This window comes from Dipodomys spectabilis, unplaced genomic scaffold (assembly GCF_019054845.1).
Source record: "Dipodomys spectabilis isolate Male_0828 unplaced genomic scaffold, ASM1905484v1 ptg000032l, whole genome shotgun sequence".
In the NCBI taxonomy this organism is placed as follows: Eukaryota; Metazoa; Chordata; class Mammalia; order Rodentia; family Heteromyidae; genus Dipodomys; species Dipodomys spectabilis.
The window spans coordinates 30685038-30697328 of record NW_024870709.1 but is presented as its reverse complement, the minus strand read 5'-3'; the positions used below and the strand labels follow the sequence as shown (position 1 = coordinate 30697328).

General features: G+C 43.0%; 1 protein-coding gene across 2 annotated transcripts; it reads left to right on the top strand.

Moving 5' to 3' along the window:
• The first annotated feature begins 775 nt into the window (after nucleotides 1–775).
• On the top strand, nucleotides 776–12054 carry Dppa2 (developmental pluripotency associated 2). 2 transcript variants are annotated; one of them, XM_042676998.1, is made up of 7 exons: nucleotides 776–852; nucleotides 2752–2893; nucleotides 4221–4372; nucleotides 4460–4513; nucleotides 6931–7228; nucleotides 10333–10410; nucleotides 11686–12054. In XM_042676998.1, the coding sequence occupies exons 1-7, from the start codon at nucleotides 817–819 to the stop codon at nucleotides 11700–11702; spliced, it is 777 nt and encodes a 258-aa protein (XP_042532932.1). In that variant the 5' UTR covers nucleotides 776–816; the 3' UTR covers nucleotides 11703–12054. The 2 variants fall into 2 exon arrangements, with proteins under 2 accessions (XP_042532932.1, XP_042532931.1); XM_042676997.1 differs by having other exon boundaries at nucleotides 10333–10528.
• The last annotated feature ends 237 nt before the right edge of the window (nucleotides 12055–12291 follow it).

Genomic DNA, 12291 nt, shown 5'->3' with positions numbered 1-12291 from the left:
GTCTCTTCTGCCCTATTATTCTATCACCTGCTTGCTCAAACTTAGCCTCTTTCTGCTCCTCCTCCTCCTCTCAATATTGCTGAAGGCTAAATTCTTGAGTTGAGAACAGTAGCCGACAGATAAGACCTAAGTACCCCACAATTTAAATCTAGCGTGTCCCACACCCACGTGTACAAAAGCGTTCTAAAATGCTTGCCTAAAATCAGCGACACATTTTCTAAGTAAACCTTATTCATTTACGTACTTAAGTACTTAGTTATGATGGGACTGGAACTCAGAGCTTGGGTACAATCTCTTAGTTTAGTTTTCTATCACTTGAGTTTTTGATGCCTATCAGGGAGGGTTCGAATCTCAAGGCCTTTCCTGTCTCAGCAGACTTCAAACCCTCAGATCTCAGCCTCTTGAGTTGAAAGGCTTACAGATTTGAGCCACAGGCGCCCCAGTAAACCCATTCATCTAGCCCCAAAAGCTCTCCCAAGTCTTTCCAGAACATTCCATTTATCCAATTGGAACTGGTGAGCCACCACTTGTTTCTAGTCCTTTGCTCCCAACTTTCACTTTAAAAGGGATAAAGATAAGTCTTTAATCTTTTTTTTTAAAGGGATCTGGACTTATACTAATTACTTAATCATTGAAAGGTCACCCAATAGACTTGCAGATCTGACGAGATTGGGCAGCGCGGCGCGGAGGAGGGGAAGCCCCTCTCGGTAACAGGAAGCCGGAGACATTTGCCTATAAAAGGAGAAGACAGGAAAGGCTCAGGTTAAAGGAAGTAAAGCGCAGGTACCGTGAGTGTCTGGCTGGTCTGCCCCGAAAATGTCAAATTCAAATCACTGTACCGTCAAGGACAAGGTAGGTTTTTTTTTTGTTGTTTGTTTCTAATCAAGTTACTCCCCCCTCTCCCCCCATCAAACTGCTTTTCAAGATCTTTCCTTATCCTAAACCTTACTTCATTCCCTTACAAGTAGTTTCTGGGACATCTCCTTTTGCAATGGATGGTTAACTTGCACATGGTCGATTCTATATTTGGGTGGCTGGCAAAAGAAGTAAGTTTTGGATTCCTACTCCCACGGAAAGCATTTACATGTAGGAAGGAGAAGAACGGTGAAGAAATGGAGAGCTAAGACTTAACAAGAAAAAAAAAGTAGAAATGGATAAGTGAGACGATAAAGTTATCAACAGGGTTTTTTCTTTTTCCTCCAGTAGTTAGAAGCAGAGCCCATTGTCGCTGGTCAAATTATGGTGGTCAGAAGCAGACAGTCATAGTTGAATTGCCCAGCGTTCAGGTATACAGCTCAGAGAAGGCTGCCTTTTAAGCCCCACTTACCTTCTGGAGTTTCACAAGGTCAACATCTTGTTTGTTTTAAGCTAACCAGGGTGAATTGATGTCGCCCAGACTTTGAGAAAGTGATATACAAATGCAAAAAAAAAAAAAGTCACTAATTGCATGCAGATAGCTTGGGGCTGCAGGCAGCCATTGGAGAGACTAAACGGAGGAAAGGGAGGAGCAGGCAGGGCATGAGACCCGTGAGGGTGTCACTGTTGGCGGGAGTGGAATTTGTTCTCCTTGGGTTTGAGAGGAAAAGCAAGGGTCAGGACAACCCTCAAAGATGCCTTCCTCGAAGGCATTGTTTACTGAATTTCTGAGATTTGTTTTGTCACTTCTAGGGTGAATTACTGGACTATACCCTGAGGGTTATGAAGGGGAGATTCAGAGAACACCTATCTATTAGTTGCTTCCTGCCGCCAGTTTTTCCATATTACCTTTCCTTCACTGGCTAACTGAAACCAGAGCAAAAAATAATAACTTGGTTTTCTGTTTGGTGCTAAGTGTCCTGTGTCTACCACAGCTAGAACATGGAAAAAGAGGTAAAACTCCTCCCTTCCTTGGATGTGCCACACAAGTTTCAGGATAATTTTTGTGTGTTTAGCAATGACAAGCCATTGATGACTTTTCTATAAGCAAACCAATCTGCAGCATGAATGGGCCAATAGGTAACTGGCATTGTTGTTTGTATGCATGAAATTGACAAGAGCTTGAATCCAGATTCTTCTGACTAATGATACATAAAAATTCAGTTTTTCTTTTTTTTTTTTTTGTCGGTCATGGGGCCTGAACTCTGGGCCTGGGCGCTGTCCCTCAGTTCTTCAGCTCAAGGCTAACACTCTACCACTTGAGCCATAGCACCATTTCCGGCTTATTTTCTGCTTATGTGGTGCTGAGGAATTGGACCCAGGGCCTCATGCATGCCAAGGCAAGCACTCTACCACTGAGCCACCTCCCCAGCCCTAGTTTTTCTTTTTATGTGTGGGTGTGCATACACTCTAGGCCTGGAGTTTGAACTCAGTCCTGGGTGCTGTCACTAGGACTTTCTTGTTGCTTTTGTGCCGGTTGTGGGTTGCGTCTCTGAGCTTTTTTTGTTAAAGGCTAGAATTGTGTCACTTGAGCCACACAGTTCTGGTGGCTAATTGGAACTGGCTTTAAATCATGATCTTCTTGAGTAACTAGGATTACAAGCACTAGCCACGGCCACCCAACTGAAAGTCTGAGACTTTTTCTCCCATCAGCCAGCAAACTTTAAGAACTGCTGTGGCTCAAGTGGTGGTACCTTGATCTTGAGTTAAAAAGCCAACCAAATGTATAAGGCTCTGAGTTCAAGCCCCAGTGTCAGCATTGAAAAAACAAAAACAAAACCAAACCAGCTTAGCAGAGTTGCATCAATTGGAAGTCGTGACTCTTCTTTTTTCCAGAATTTGTTTCCAGATGACTTAGATGAAGAAAGTGTGGTTTTAACACTTGTCCCAGTTACAGAGGAGCCTTTTGAAGAAGTTATGCAATCCAATGTTCCAACAGCAGGCAATCTCAACCTAGAGACACCGAAGAATAACAAAGGTATGCGGGCAGGGAAAGGAATGCTCCATTCCCAAACCATGAATGAAGTTCAATCTCTTCTGTAAAAATTATGTGAAGGGGGTTGGAGATGTGGGTTACATGGTAGGTAGAATGCCTGCTTAGTAAGTGGATGCAAAGTCCTGAATTCAAACCCCAGTTCAACCACCAAAATAAGCAAACAAACAAAAAAAGCTGGACACTAGTGACATGCCTATAATCATAGCTATTCAGGAAGCTGAAATCTGGGGAATGCAGTCAAAGCCAGCCTTTGCAGAAAAGTCTGAGACTTTATATCTCCAAGCAACCACCAGAAAGGCTGAAAATGGCATAACTCAAGTGGTAGAACACTAACTAGCCTTGATCCAAAAAGCCAAGGCAGAGAGATGTGTCCTTGAGTTCAAACCCCAGTACCATCAATTTTAAATTCGAAAAAGAGCCAAGGTATACCTCCATGGAAAAAGGCTTGTTTAGCAGATGTAAGCACCTGGTTTTCTCCCTCTGACTTAAAGTTAACGATACAGATACAGTACTTCTTGGCAATAATCATCATAGCAAATACCTAGTATTTCCCTTGGTGAAGTAATTACTTACAATGGCAAATATCTAGCAGTTCTTACATCACGACACTTTGAATTTATTCTCAGTGCTTCACAGATATTTCTGGGCCCACAATGCATTTCAAGAAGTAACTACAAGTAACTAGAACTATTTGTAAGAAAGAAGTGAAATGTCAGGACAGCAAGTCAGGCTAATAAAAATGGGTGTCATGTGGCTGGTCTGGGCTAGAATATAGGAGTGGTTTAATTTGATTTCTGTATGGGCAAATGATATTTGCTATCCAAAAGCTGCCATTTTGGAGCAAAACTCCAGCCTATTATTCTAACCAGATGGTAGTCCAAAACTATAAAAAGCCAAGCTAACTTTATAGTCCCAAATCGGCTATTTTAAATAGTTCTGAGGTTCGTCCCCCCTCCCTAGTTGGTTGTGGAGCCTGAACTCTGGGTCTGGGTGCTGTCTCTCATCTCTTCAGCTCAAGGCTAGCACTCTACCACTTGAGCCACAGCGCCAACTTCTGCCATTTTTCTGCTTATGTGGTGCTGAGGAATAGAACCCAGGGCCTCATGCATGCGAGGCAAGCGCTCTACCACTGAGCCACCTTCCCAGACCAGTTTTGAGTATTTTATTCCTGAATTTAGTATCTCACTTTAAAAATGAGAAAAAAATTATACATACATATGCAATCTAGCTCGTGAAAATGTGAGGCAATCTTTAATGAATCACACCACAGGCTAAGTGCTTACTCGTTTAGTTCCATTCTTTCTTTCAGATCTTCCACAAACAAATGACAACAATTCCTTGAGAACTCGTTGGAAAAAGCCCGTGGATCCATTGCCTGCTGTCTTGCCTCCTATTACTGAGGTGTCTCGTGATGCCTTGCGTAACTGGTGCCAACAATTTAACCTGAGTACAGATGGCCAGGTCAGTGCGTGGATGGGAATCTCGGTGTGGGTGTAAGGGAACCTTTGTCTGCATTTTACTTACAGTGTTCCATTTTAATTTCCTTAGAAAATAGAAGTGTATTTGAGGCTCCTGAAGCATAGATATCCCGAACAACAAAATGTGAGTGAGTCTGGTGGCAGTGTGGAGCTGTGTGGTCCTGGTGGGTTGTCCTACTTTGCTAATAGTGTTCTTGATCTCTAAAGCAGGTTTCTCAACTGTAAGATGATTAACATTTAGGGGCCAAATATAGTTTTGCTATTTGAGATGGGTTTGTTGTAATGGCGGGTATTTAGAAGCAGTCACCTGACCCCTACCTCCAGGTTTTTCTGGTTATTTTCTGTTTTTGAGCCAGGGCTTTGCTAGCTTTGCTTTCTCAAACTCAAGGTCCTCCTGTTTCAGCCTTCCTAGTATTAAGATCCTACCCAATGTAGATATTTTTGTGGAGGGGGAGCTGTATAGGGCTGCTTGAACCCTAGGGCTCTTTTGGCTTCTTTACTCAGGCTGACCCTCTGTCACTGGACCCACATGTTAATTGTTCCCAGTTCTTTAAAATGTTTTAAAATTGTTATTATAAAGGTGAAATACACAGTGGATACAATTAGGTAAATCGAGTAAAGAGAATTATTTTTGGACGATGTCATCCCTTCCCTTAACTCTTACCGCTTCTAGCTGCTTGCGGGTTAATTGGACGTAAGAGTCTTAGACATTTTTCTGCCTGGCTTATTTGAACCATACTTCTCTCCTGTATTACAAGTGGGAACCACCAGCCCCTGGTCCTCCTCAGTCACATTAAAAAGAAAATTACTTTTGTTTGCCATGGGGCTTGAACTGGCCTGGGTTACTGTCCCTGACCTCTTCAGCTCAAAGCTAGTTTTCTACTATGTGAGCCACAGTGCCACTTCTGGTTTTCTGGTGGTTAATTTGAGATAAGAGTCTCACAGACTTTCCTGCCCAGGCTGGCTTTGAACCATGATCCTCAGATCTCAGCCTCCTGAGTAGCTAGGATTACAAGCATGAACCACCGGTGCCCAGCTTTTACTCTTTTATTTAAGTAATTGTAGAAAGGAGTTTTAGTCCAAATCAGATTAAATGTAGCCATTGTATTCAATGTATATTATGTAATAAAAAATGAACTACCTAACTTGAGGGTATGGACAAGAGAGGAATAATGGAGGAGAACAAAGAAAGGGAAGAAGCATTATAATCATAACCTGATTTACAGGATTGTAATTCCTGTGTACAACTTCATAACAATTTTTTTTTTGGTCGGTTGTGGGGGCTTGAACTCTGGGCCTGGCTTGGCACTGTCCCTGTGCTCTTCAGCTGAACTAATGTTCTACCACTTGACCACAGCACCACTTCTGGTTACCCGGGCTGGCTTTGAACCATGATCTTTAGCTCTCAGCCTCCTGAGTAGCTGGGATTACAGGTGTGAGCTACCAGTGCCTGGCTAACATTTTTTTTTTGGGTCCAGTCGTGGGGCCTGAACTCTGGGCTTGGGCACTGTCCCTCAGCTCTTCAGCTCAAGGCTAGCGCTCTACCACTTGAGCCACAGTGTCACTTCCGGCTTTTTTCTTTTTGCTTATGTGGTGCTGAGGAATCGAACCCAGGGTCTCAGGCATGCAAGGCAAGTGCTCTACCACTGAGCCACCTTCCCAGCCCCCTGGCTAACATTTTTAAAGCAAGTATATTCATCTCGATCAGTGACACCCCTGTCATCCCTGCCCTGTCTTCACCAAACATATCCGTAACCCCAAAGTTCCATTTTCTTTTTTTTTTTGTCGGTCGTGGGGCTTGAACTCTGGGCCTGGGCGCTGTCCCTCAGCTCTTCAGCTCAAGCCGAGCGCTCTACCACTTGAGCTACAGCGCCACTTCCGGTTTTCTGGTGGTTTATTGGAGATAGGAGTCTCACGGTCTTTCCTGCCCAGGCTGGCTTTGAACCTCGATCCTCAGATCTCAGCCTCCTGAGTAGCTAGGATTACAAGCGTGAGCCACCAGCGCCCGGCCAAAGTTCCATTTTCATATAAGTACATGGAGCATAATGAGTATATTTGCTCACCCTTCCTCTTAACCATTTGTCTCCGTTTCCTCTCCTTGACTCTTCCCACAAAACATGTTTTAGCTTACTCCTCCTCAGTTTTTTTTTTTTTTTTTTTTTGGGGGGGGGGGTCTGGTCATGGGGCCTGAACTCTAGGCCTGGGCGCTGTCCCTCAGCTCTTTAGCTTAAGGCTAGCACTCTACCACTTGAGCCACAGTGCCACTTCCACCTTTTTTCTTATGTGGTGCTGGGGAATCGAACCCAGGGCCTTGAGCATGCAAGGCAAGTGCTCTACCACTGAGCCACCTTCCCAGCCCCTCCTCCTCAGTTTTAACAACTGAAAACTTCCTCCCAGTTGAGACAGCACTAATATTTTTAAACTATCTCATTGATACACATGCAGGTCAGTATAAAGAATGATGGCAGTGGGAACATTCCATTTGTCCTTGGCAAGAGCACTTCTGACTAAATACTCATTGTGAATTTTTTTTTTTTCCAGTATATTCCCAAAACATCAAAGGAGGCCAGAATGATGCCATATTCCAAGAACAACTATAAGAGGGAAAGAAGTCGGCAGAAAAGAAGTAGTATAAGTGAAAAGGCCAATACACGCAGGGACACTGTTGGAAATGAGTCTGGCCTAGAATTGAAAGGTAATATAGTGGAAGTAGTAACTTCTGCCCAAGCATCTATGTTGGCATCTTGGACACGAATTGCTGCAGAAACTCCTGAAGCCAAGACAGTGAAGTTTTGTCCTACTGAGTCAACCATAGAGACATTTTTGCTGCCGGCCCCTGGTAAGATCAACTTCCAGATGGAAGTGCTTTTCTAAAAAAAACTTTTACCAGTTGCTAAAACAAAACAAACAAAATGTTTCATTATTTGGTCATTAATCATTGGATTCACATAGAATTTGTCTCTTCTTCCTGAATAGTTTTGGTGGGATAGTTCTCTAAACTAGGTGATTGGTTAGTAAATGGATTTCAGAGGCAGGCATAAAACTAATAATGTGGTTGGTTAATCTTTTCTTTCCTTAAGGTGTTCACATAAGTGGAGTGGATGATGATGGGTGAATGGGTGAATGGGCTTCTTTTGTCTGTAATGGGGCTTGAGCTTAGGGCTTTGGTGCTGTCTCTTGAGTTCTCTTGCTCAAGGATAGTGCTCTGCCCATTTAAACCACAGCCCCCTTGGGGCTGGGAAGGTGGCTCAGTGGTAGAGTGCTTGCCTTTCATGCCTGAAACCCTGAGTTCGATTCCTCAGCACCACATAAGCAAAAAGAAAAAAGCCGGAAGTGGCGCTGTGGCTCAAGTGGTAGAGCACTAGCCTTGGGCTGAAGAGCTGAGGGACAGCGCCCAGGCCCAGAGTTCAGGCCCCATGACCGGACCCCCCCCAAAAAATAAAATAAACCACAGCCTCACTTTGTTTTTTGAGTAGTTAATTGGAGATAAGAGCCTCACATCGACTTTTCTCTCTAGGCTGGCTTTGAACTGTGATCCTCAGATCTCAGCTTCCTGAATAGCTAGAATTACAAGGCATGAGCCACCATACCTACCTTTCCTACCTTATCTTCCTCCCTTTCTATTGGTTCTTCTGGGATGGAACCTAGTACTGAATTCATCTGGGAAATCTTCATCTATAAAAAATATTGTAACTACCTATTCACTAGAGTGATTATGAGACTTAAGACACATAACTTGGTACATATGAATGCTCTCACACACACATAGAACCTCTTGATACATGTAGCCCAAGGCTGGTTTTGAACTTGAAATCCCAACTGCTAAGATTATAGGTGTGTATAACTTTAGGGTTTTATTTATTTGTTGGTGGGTAGTGGGTGGTGAGCTCAACTTTGTTTTAAACAAACATTTCAGTCTGTTTTCTGAAGTTGACTGAATATAATGTAGTGATGTAAGTAGATAGGTGACAGAATTACAGGTCAGAAAACCTGTATCCATGTCTTGATATTGGATAAGGTTATATTTAATGTCATAAACCTGTTACCTCACTTGTGAGACAAGCAGGAGGATTTGGTATCGTTCAGTGGTTGAACACTTTTCTAGCATGCAAAAGCTCTGGGTTCAGTCTCCACAAGGGTTTTGGGGTGGGTTCTAGAAAGCAAACATTAATAATTAATGCACTTTGTTGAGGTATGCATGCCAATGGGGGCTTACTAATGAAGAGAGTAAAGATGGAGGGAAATGTAGCCCAGTTATTTGTTTGCAATGTATGATAATAGAAGCCGGGCACTGGTGGCTCACGCCTGTAATCCTAGCTACTCAGGAGGCTGAGAGATCTGAGGATCGCGGTTCAAAGCCAGCCCGGGCAGGAGAGACCGTGAGACTCCTATCTCCAATAAACCACCAGAAAACTGGAAGTGGCGCTGTAGCTCAAGTGGTAGAGCGCTCGCCTTGAGCTGAAGAGCTGAGGGACAGCGCCCAGGCCGAGTTCAAGCCCCATGACCGACCAAAAAAAAACAAAAACAAAAACAAACAAACAAACAAAAAAAAGCAATGTATGATAATAGAACAACAAAAGCTGTTGAATAAGGCGCTGGTGGCTCACGCGCCTGTAATCCTAGCTACCCAGGAGGCTGAGATCTGAGGATCACAGTTCAAAGCCAGGCCAGGGCAGGGAGGATGGGAAGGGATGGGAAGGGGAAACAAAGGAGGAGGCTACAATGCTTGATGAGAAATGTACTCATTATCTTGCCCATGTAATTGAAACCTCTCTGTACAGTATTTTTACAATTAAAAAAAAAAAAACTAAAAAAAAAAAAGCCAGGCCAGGCAAGAAAGTCTGTGAGACTTGTCTCCAATAAACTACCAGAAAACTGGAAGTGGTGCTGTGGCTCAAGTGGTAGAGCGCTAGCCTTGAGCTGAAAAGCTGAGGGACAGCACCCAGACCCAGAATTCAAGCCCCACAACTGACAAAAAAAAAAAAAGCTGTTGAAAAAAAGAAAAGCTGTTGAAATTGTTTTAAGAAGGTTTGTTAGGAGATTGAGATCCTAAAAATGTAGCCAGATCCTAAGATTGCCAGTCCAGGCAGAAAAAAGTCTGAGATACTGATTTCCAATTAACTAGCCAAAAGCTGGAAGTATAGTTGTGGTTCAAATGGTAATGTGCCAATCTTGAGTGAAAAAGCCAAGTGAGTATGAGGCCCCAAGTTCAAGCACCCACACACAAAAAGAGGTATGTTAAAAAGAAAGAAGGGTGCTGAGCTTAACTGGAATACATTGCCAAGTTATTCATGTGTGGAAATGTTGGGCTGACTTGCTGTCCCCACCCCCCACCCTATGTAACATACATACTAACAAAAAGGATAAGATGGGGGCTGAGAAGATGGCTCAGTGGTAGAGTGCTTGCCTTGCATGCATGTGGCCCTGGGTTCGATTCCTCAGCACCACATAAGCAAAAAGAAAAAAGCCAGAAGTGGTGCTGTGGCTCAAGTGGTTGAGTGCTAGCCTTGAGCTGAAGAGCTGAGGGACAGTGCCCAGACCCAGAGTTCAGGCCCCACGACCGGACCCAAAAAAAAGGATAAGCTGGATTGGGTTGGCAAATGGTATAGACCAGCCAGGGCTATATAACAAGACCGTGTCTCAATGCATTAAGGCTGGTGAGGTAGCCTAGTGGTAGAACACTTGCCTGTCATGTACAAGGCTCTGGGTTCAATCCCTAACTGCACATAGGCAATGAAAAAATACAGACATTTATTTATCTCTATATTGATGCAAGCAAATTACCTAGCAAAAACCTAGAGGTAACTTATTAATCAATGTGTGTTACATTGTATATGAAGTTAAAGTGACTTGGCATGTTAATTTCACACATCTTATTCAAATGATCTGTTCACAGTACATGGCTAGGTGAGAGTTAATCTTGATCCTGCTCTTCTTTCCCAGGTGTCAGGTGGTGCGTAGTCCATGGCAGACTTCTCCCAGCAGATGGGAAGGGATGGGTGCGCCTGCAGTTTTGTGCAGGTCAGACCTGGGTCCCCAACTCTCGCAAGACAATGATTTCTCTCTTCCTGTTACCAGCCTGTTTATTCCCAACCCCAGGACTAGAAGATAATATGTTATGTCCTGAATGTGTCAAAAGGTAACCCTTAAATAGCATTATAAACATGGAAGACTAAAGCTGGGTTTCTAAATAGGCAGAGAGTGAACATGCTGTTTGCTTAATTTGGTGTATATAGATCAGGCAAAATAGGAGAGGAAAGAACCTCAAACTCAGATAAATGTGTCTTGTGGTTAGCAGATTTAAATAAATCTTGCCCTCAGTTTTAGAGACCTGTTCCAAAGGGGAGGTGGGGGGGGGGGGGGAATGAGAGGTCTGCTTATGTGTTAAATTCTCACTTATATACAAAGATCAATGGGAGGAAAAATTCCTGCCAACTATATAGTACTGCGAAGGAATGGCTATTGAAGGATATAGCAATGGCTGCATCGTTGAGAGGGCCTTCAGAGGAAGTTACTTTATTGGGGATGGAGTTTGGTAGGTCATTTAATTTTTCCCATTTGAATTCAGGGCCATGCACTTGCTGAGCATTTTTGTTAAAGGCTGGTATTCTACGAACCCTTGAGATATACCTCCACTTTCAGCTTTTTGCTGGTTAATTGGAGATAAGTGTCTCTCTGATTTGTCTTTCTGGTCTAGTTTCAAACCAAGATCCTCAGATCTCTGCCTCCTGAAGAGTTAGGAATTACAGAAAGATGTGAGCCAGTGACCCTGTGACCTATGGCTTTACCTGTTAGAAAGTAGTAACTTGGGACTTTTTTAAAAGTGGAAATAGCCAATAGGAACATGTGAAAATTAGAGCCAACAACATACCTAGAAACTGGAAGTATGTCAATGTTTGATCCTTATATTAACAAAGGAATCTGGGAGGGGAGTAGACCAGGAAGGACCTCAATTTTTTCCAGTTGCTCTGGGGGCTTTTCTCAGAACAGAATGATGGCCACATAGGTACCAGGAAATGTCTCCTGAAATAGCACTTTTGATTTTAGACTATAGAATGAATGTCTTAAGTTGTGAGGGCCAAACTTAGTGTTTTGTAGTATGGTGCCCATTGCAATAAAGATAATGAGTCCTGAGTGTGGACAGGCTATGGGCAACCAAGCTTAAGTGTTGAGACAAACCACAGCCCCCAGGGAGTAGATTCTTTGTCATATCTTCATTTTCATGAGCTCAGTGTGGAATGTCATCTTTGTCTAGCCTTTTTCTTTTGTTACAATTATTTCTAACTTGTCTTTTAGGAATAAGAAGATGCTGAAAACAATTAATTGCAATAGGAGATAAAAGAAAAAGGCATACTTTGGGAGACTACAATCCATCTCAAATATACTACCTTCAAGATGTTAATTTATTTTGGTGTGAAGGCAAATAAGAACAAACAAAGGCTTTCTGCTTTCTCACAAAACAGGATGTATGTTTGCAGAATTTCCTCCTCCATCTTTACCAGGACAACTGGCTTTGAGTCTGCAGATAATCTCCTGTTCTGGGTCCTAGCTAAGCTCAGTGTCTCCTAATTCCTAGAGTGAGTTTTAGCTATTATAGGAAACAGCTGTTTTGTTTTTGTTTTCTTTCTTTCTTTTTCTTTTTTTTTTGCCAGAACTAAAGTTTGAATTCAGGGCCTCAGGCTCTTGGCTTGGCATTTTTGCTCAGGGCTATTTTCTACCACTTGAGAGCCACAGCTTCACTTCTGGCTTTTTTGGGTGGCTAATTGGAGATGAGAGTCTCAGGGACTTTTCCTGCTCAGGCTGGATCCGAACTGGGTTTCTAAGATCTCAGCTTTGTGTAACTAGTATTATAGCCAGGAGCCACGCACCTGCTTAATTAATAGATTTTTTTTTTTTTTTTTT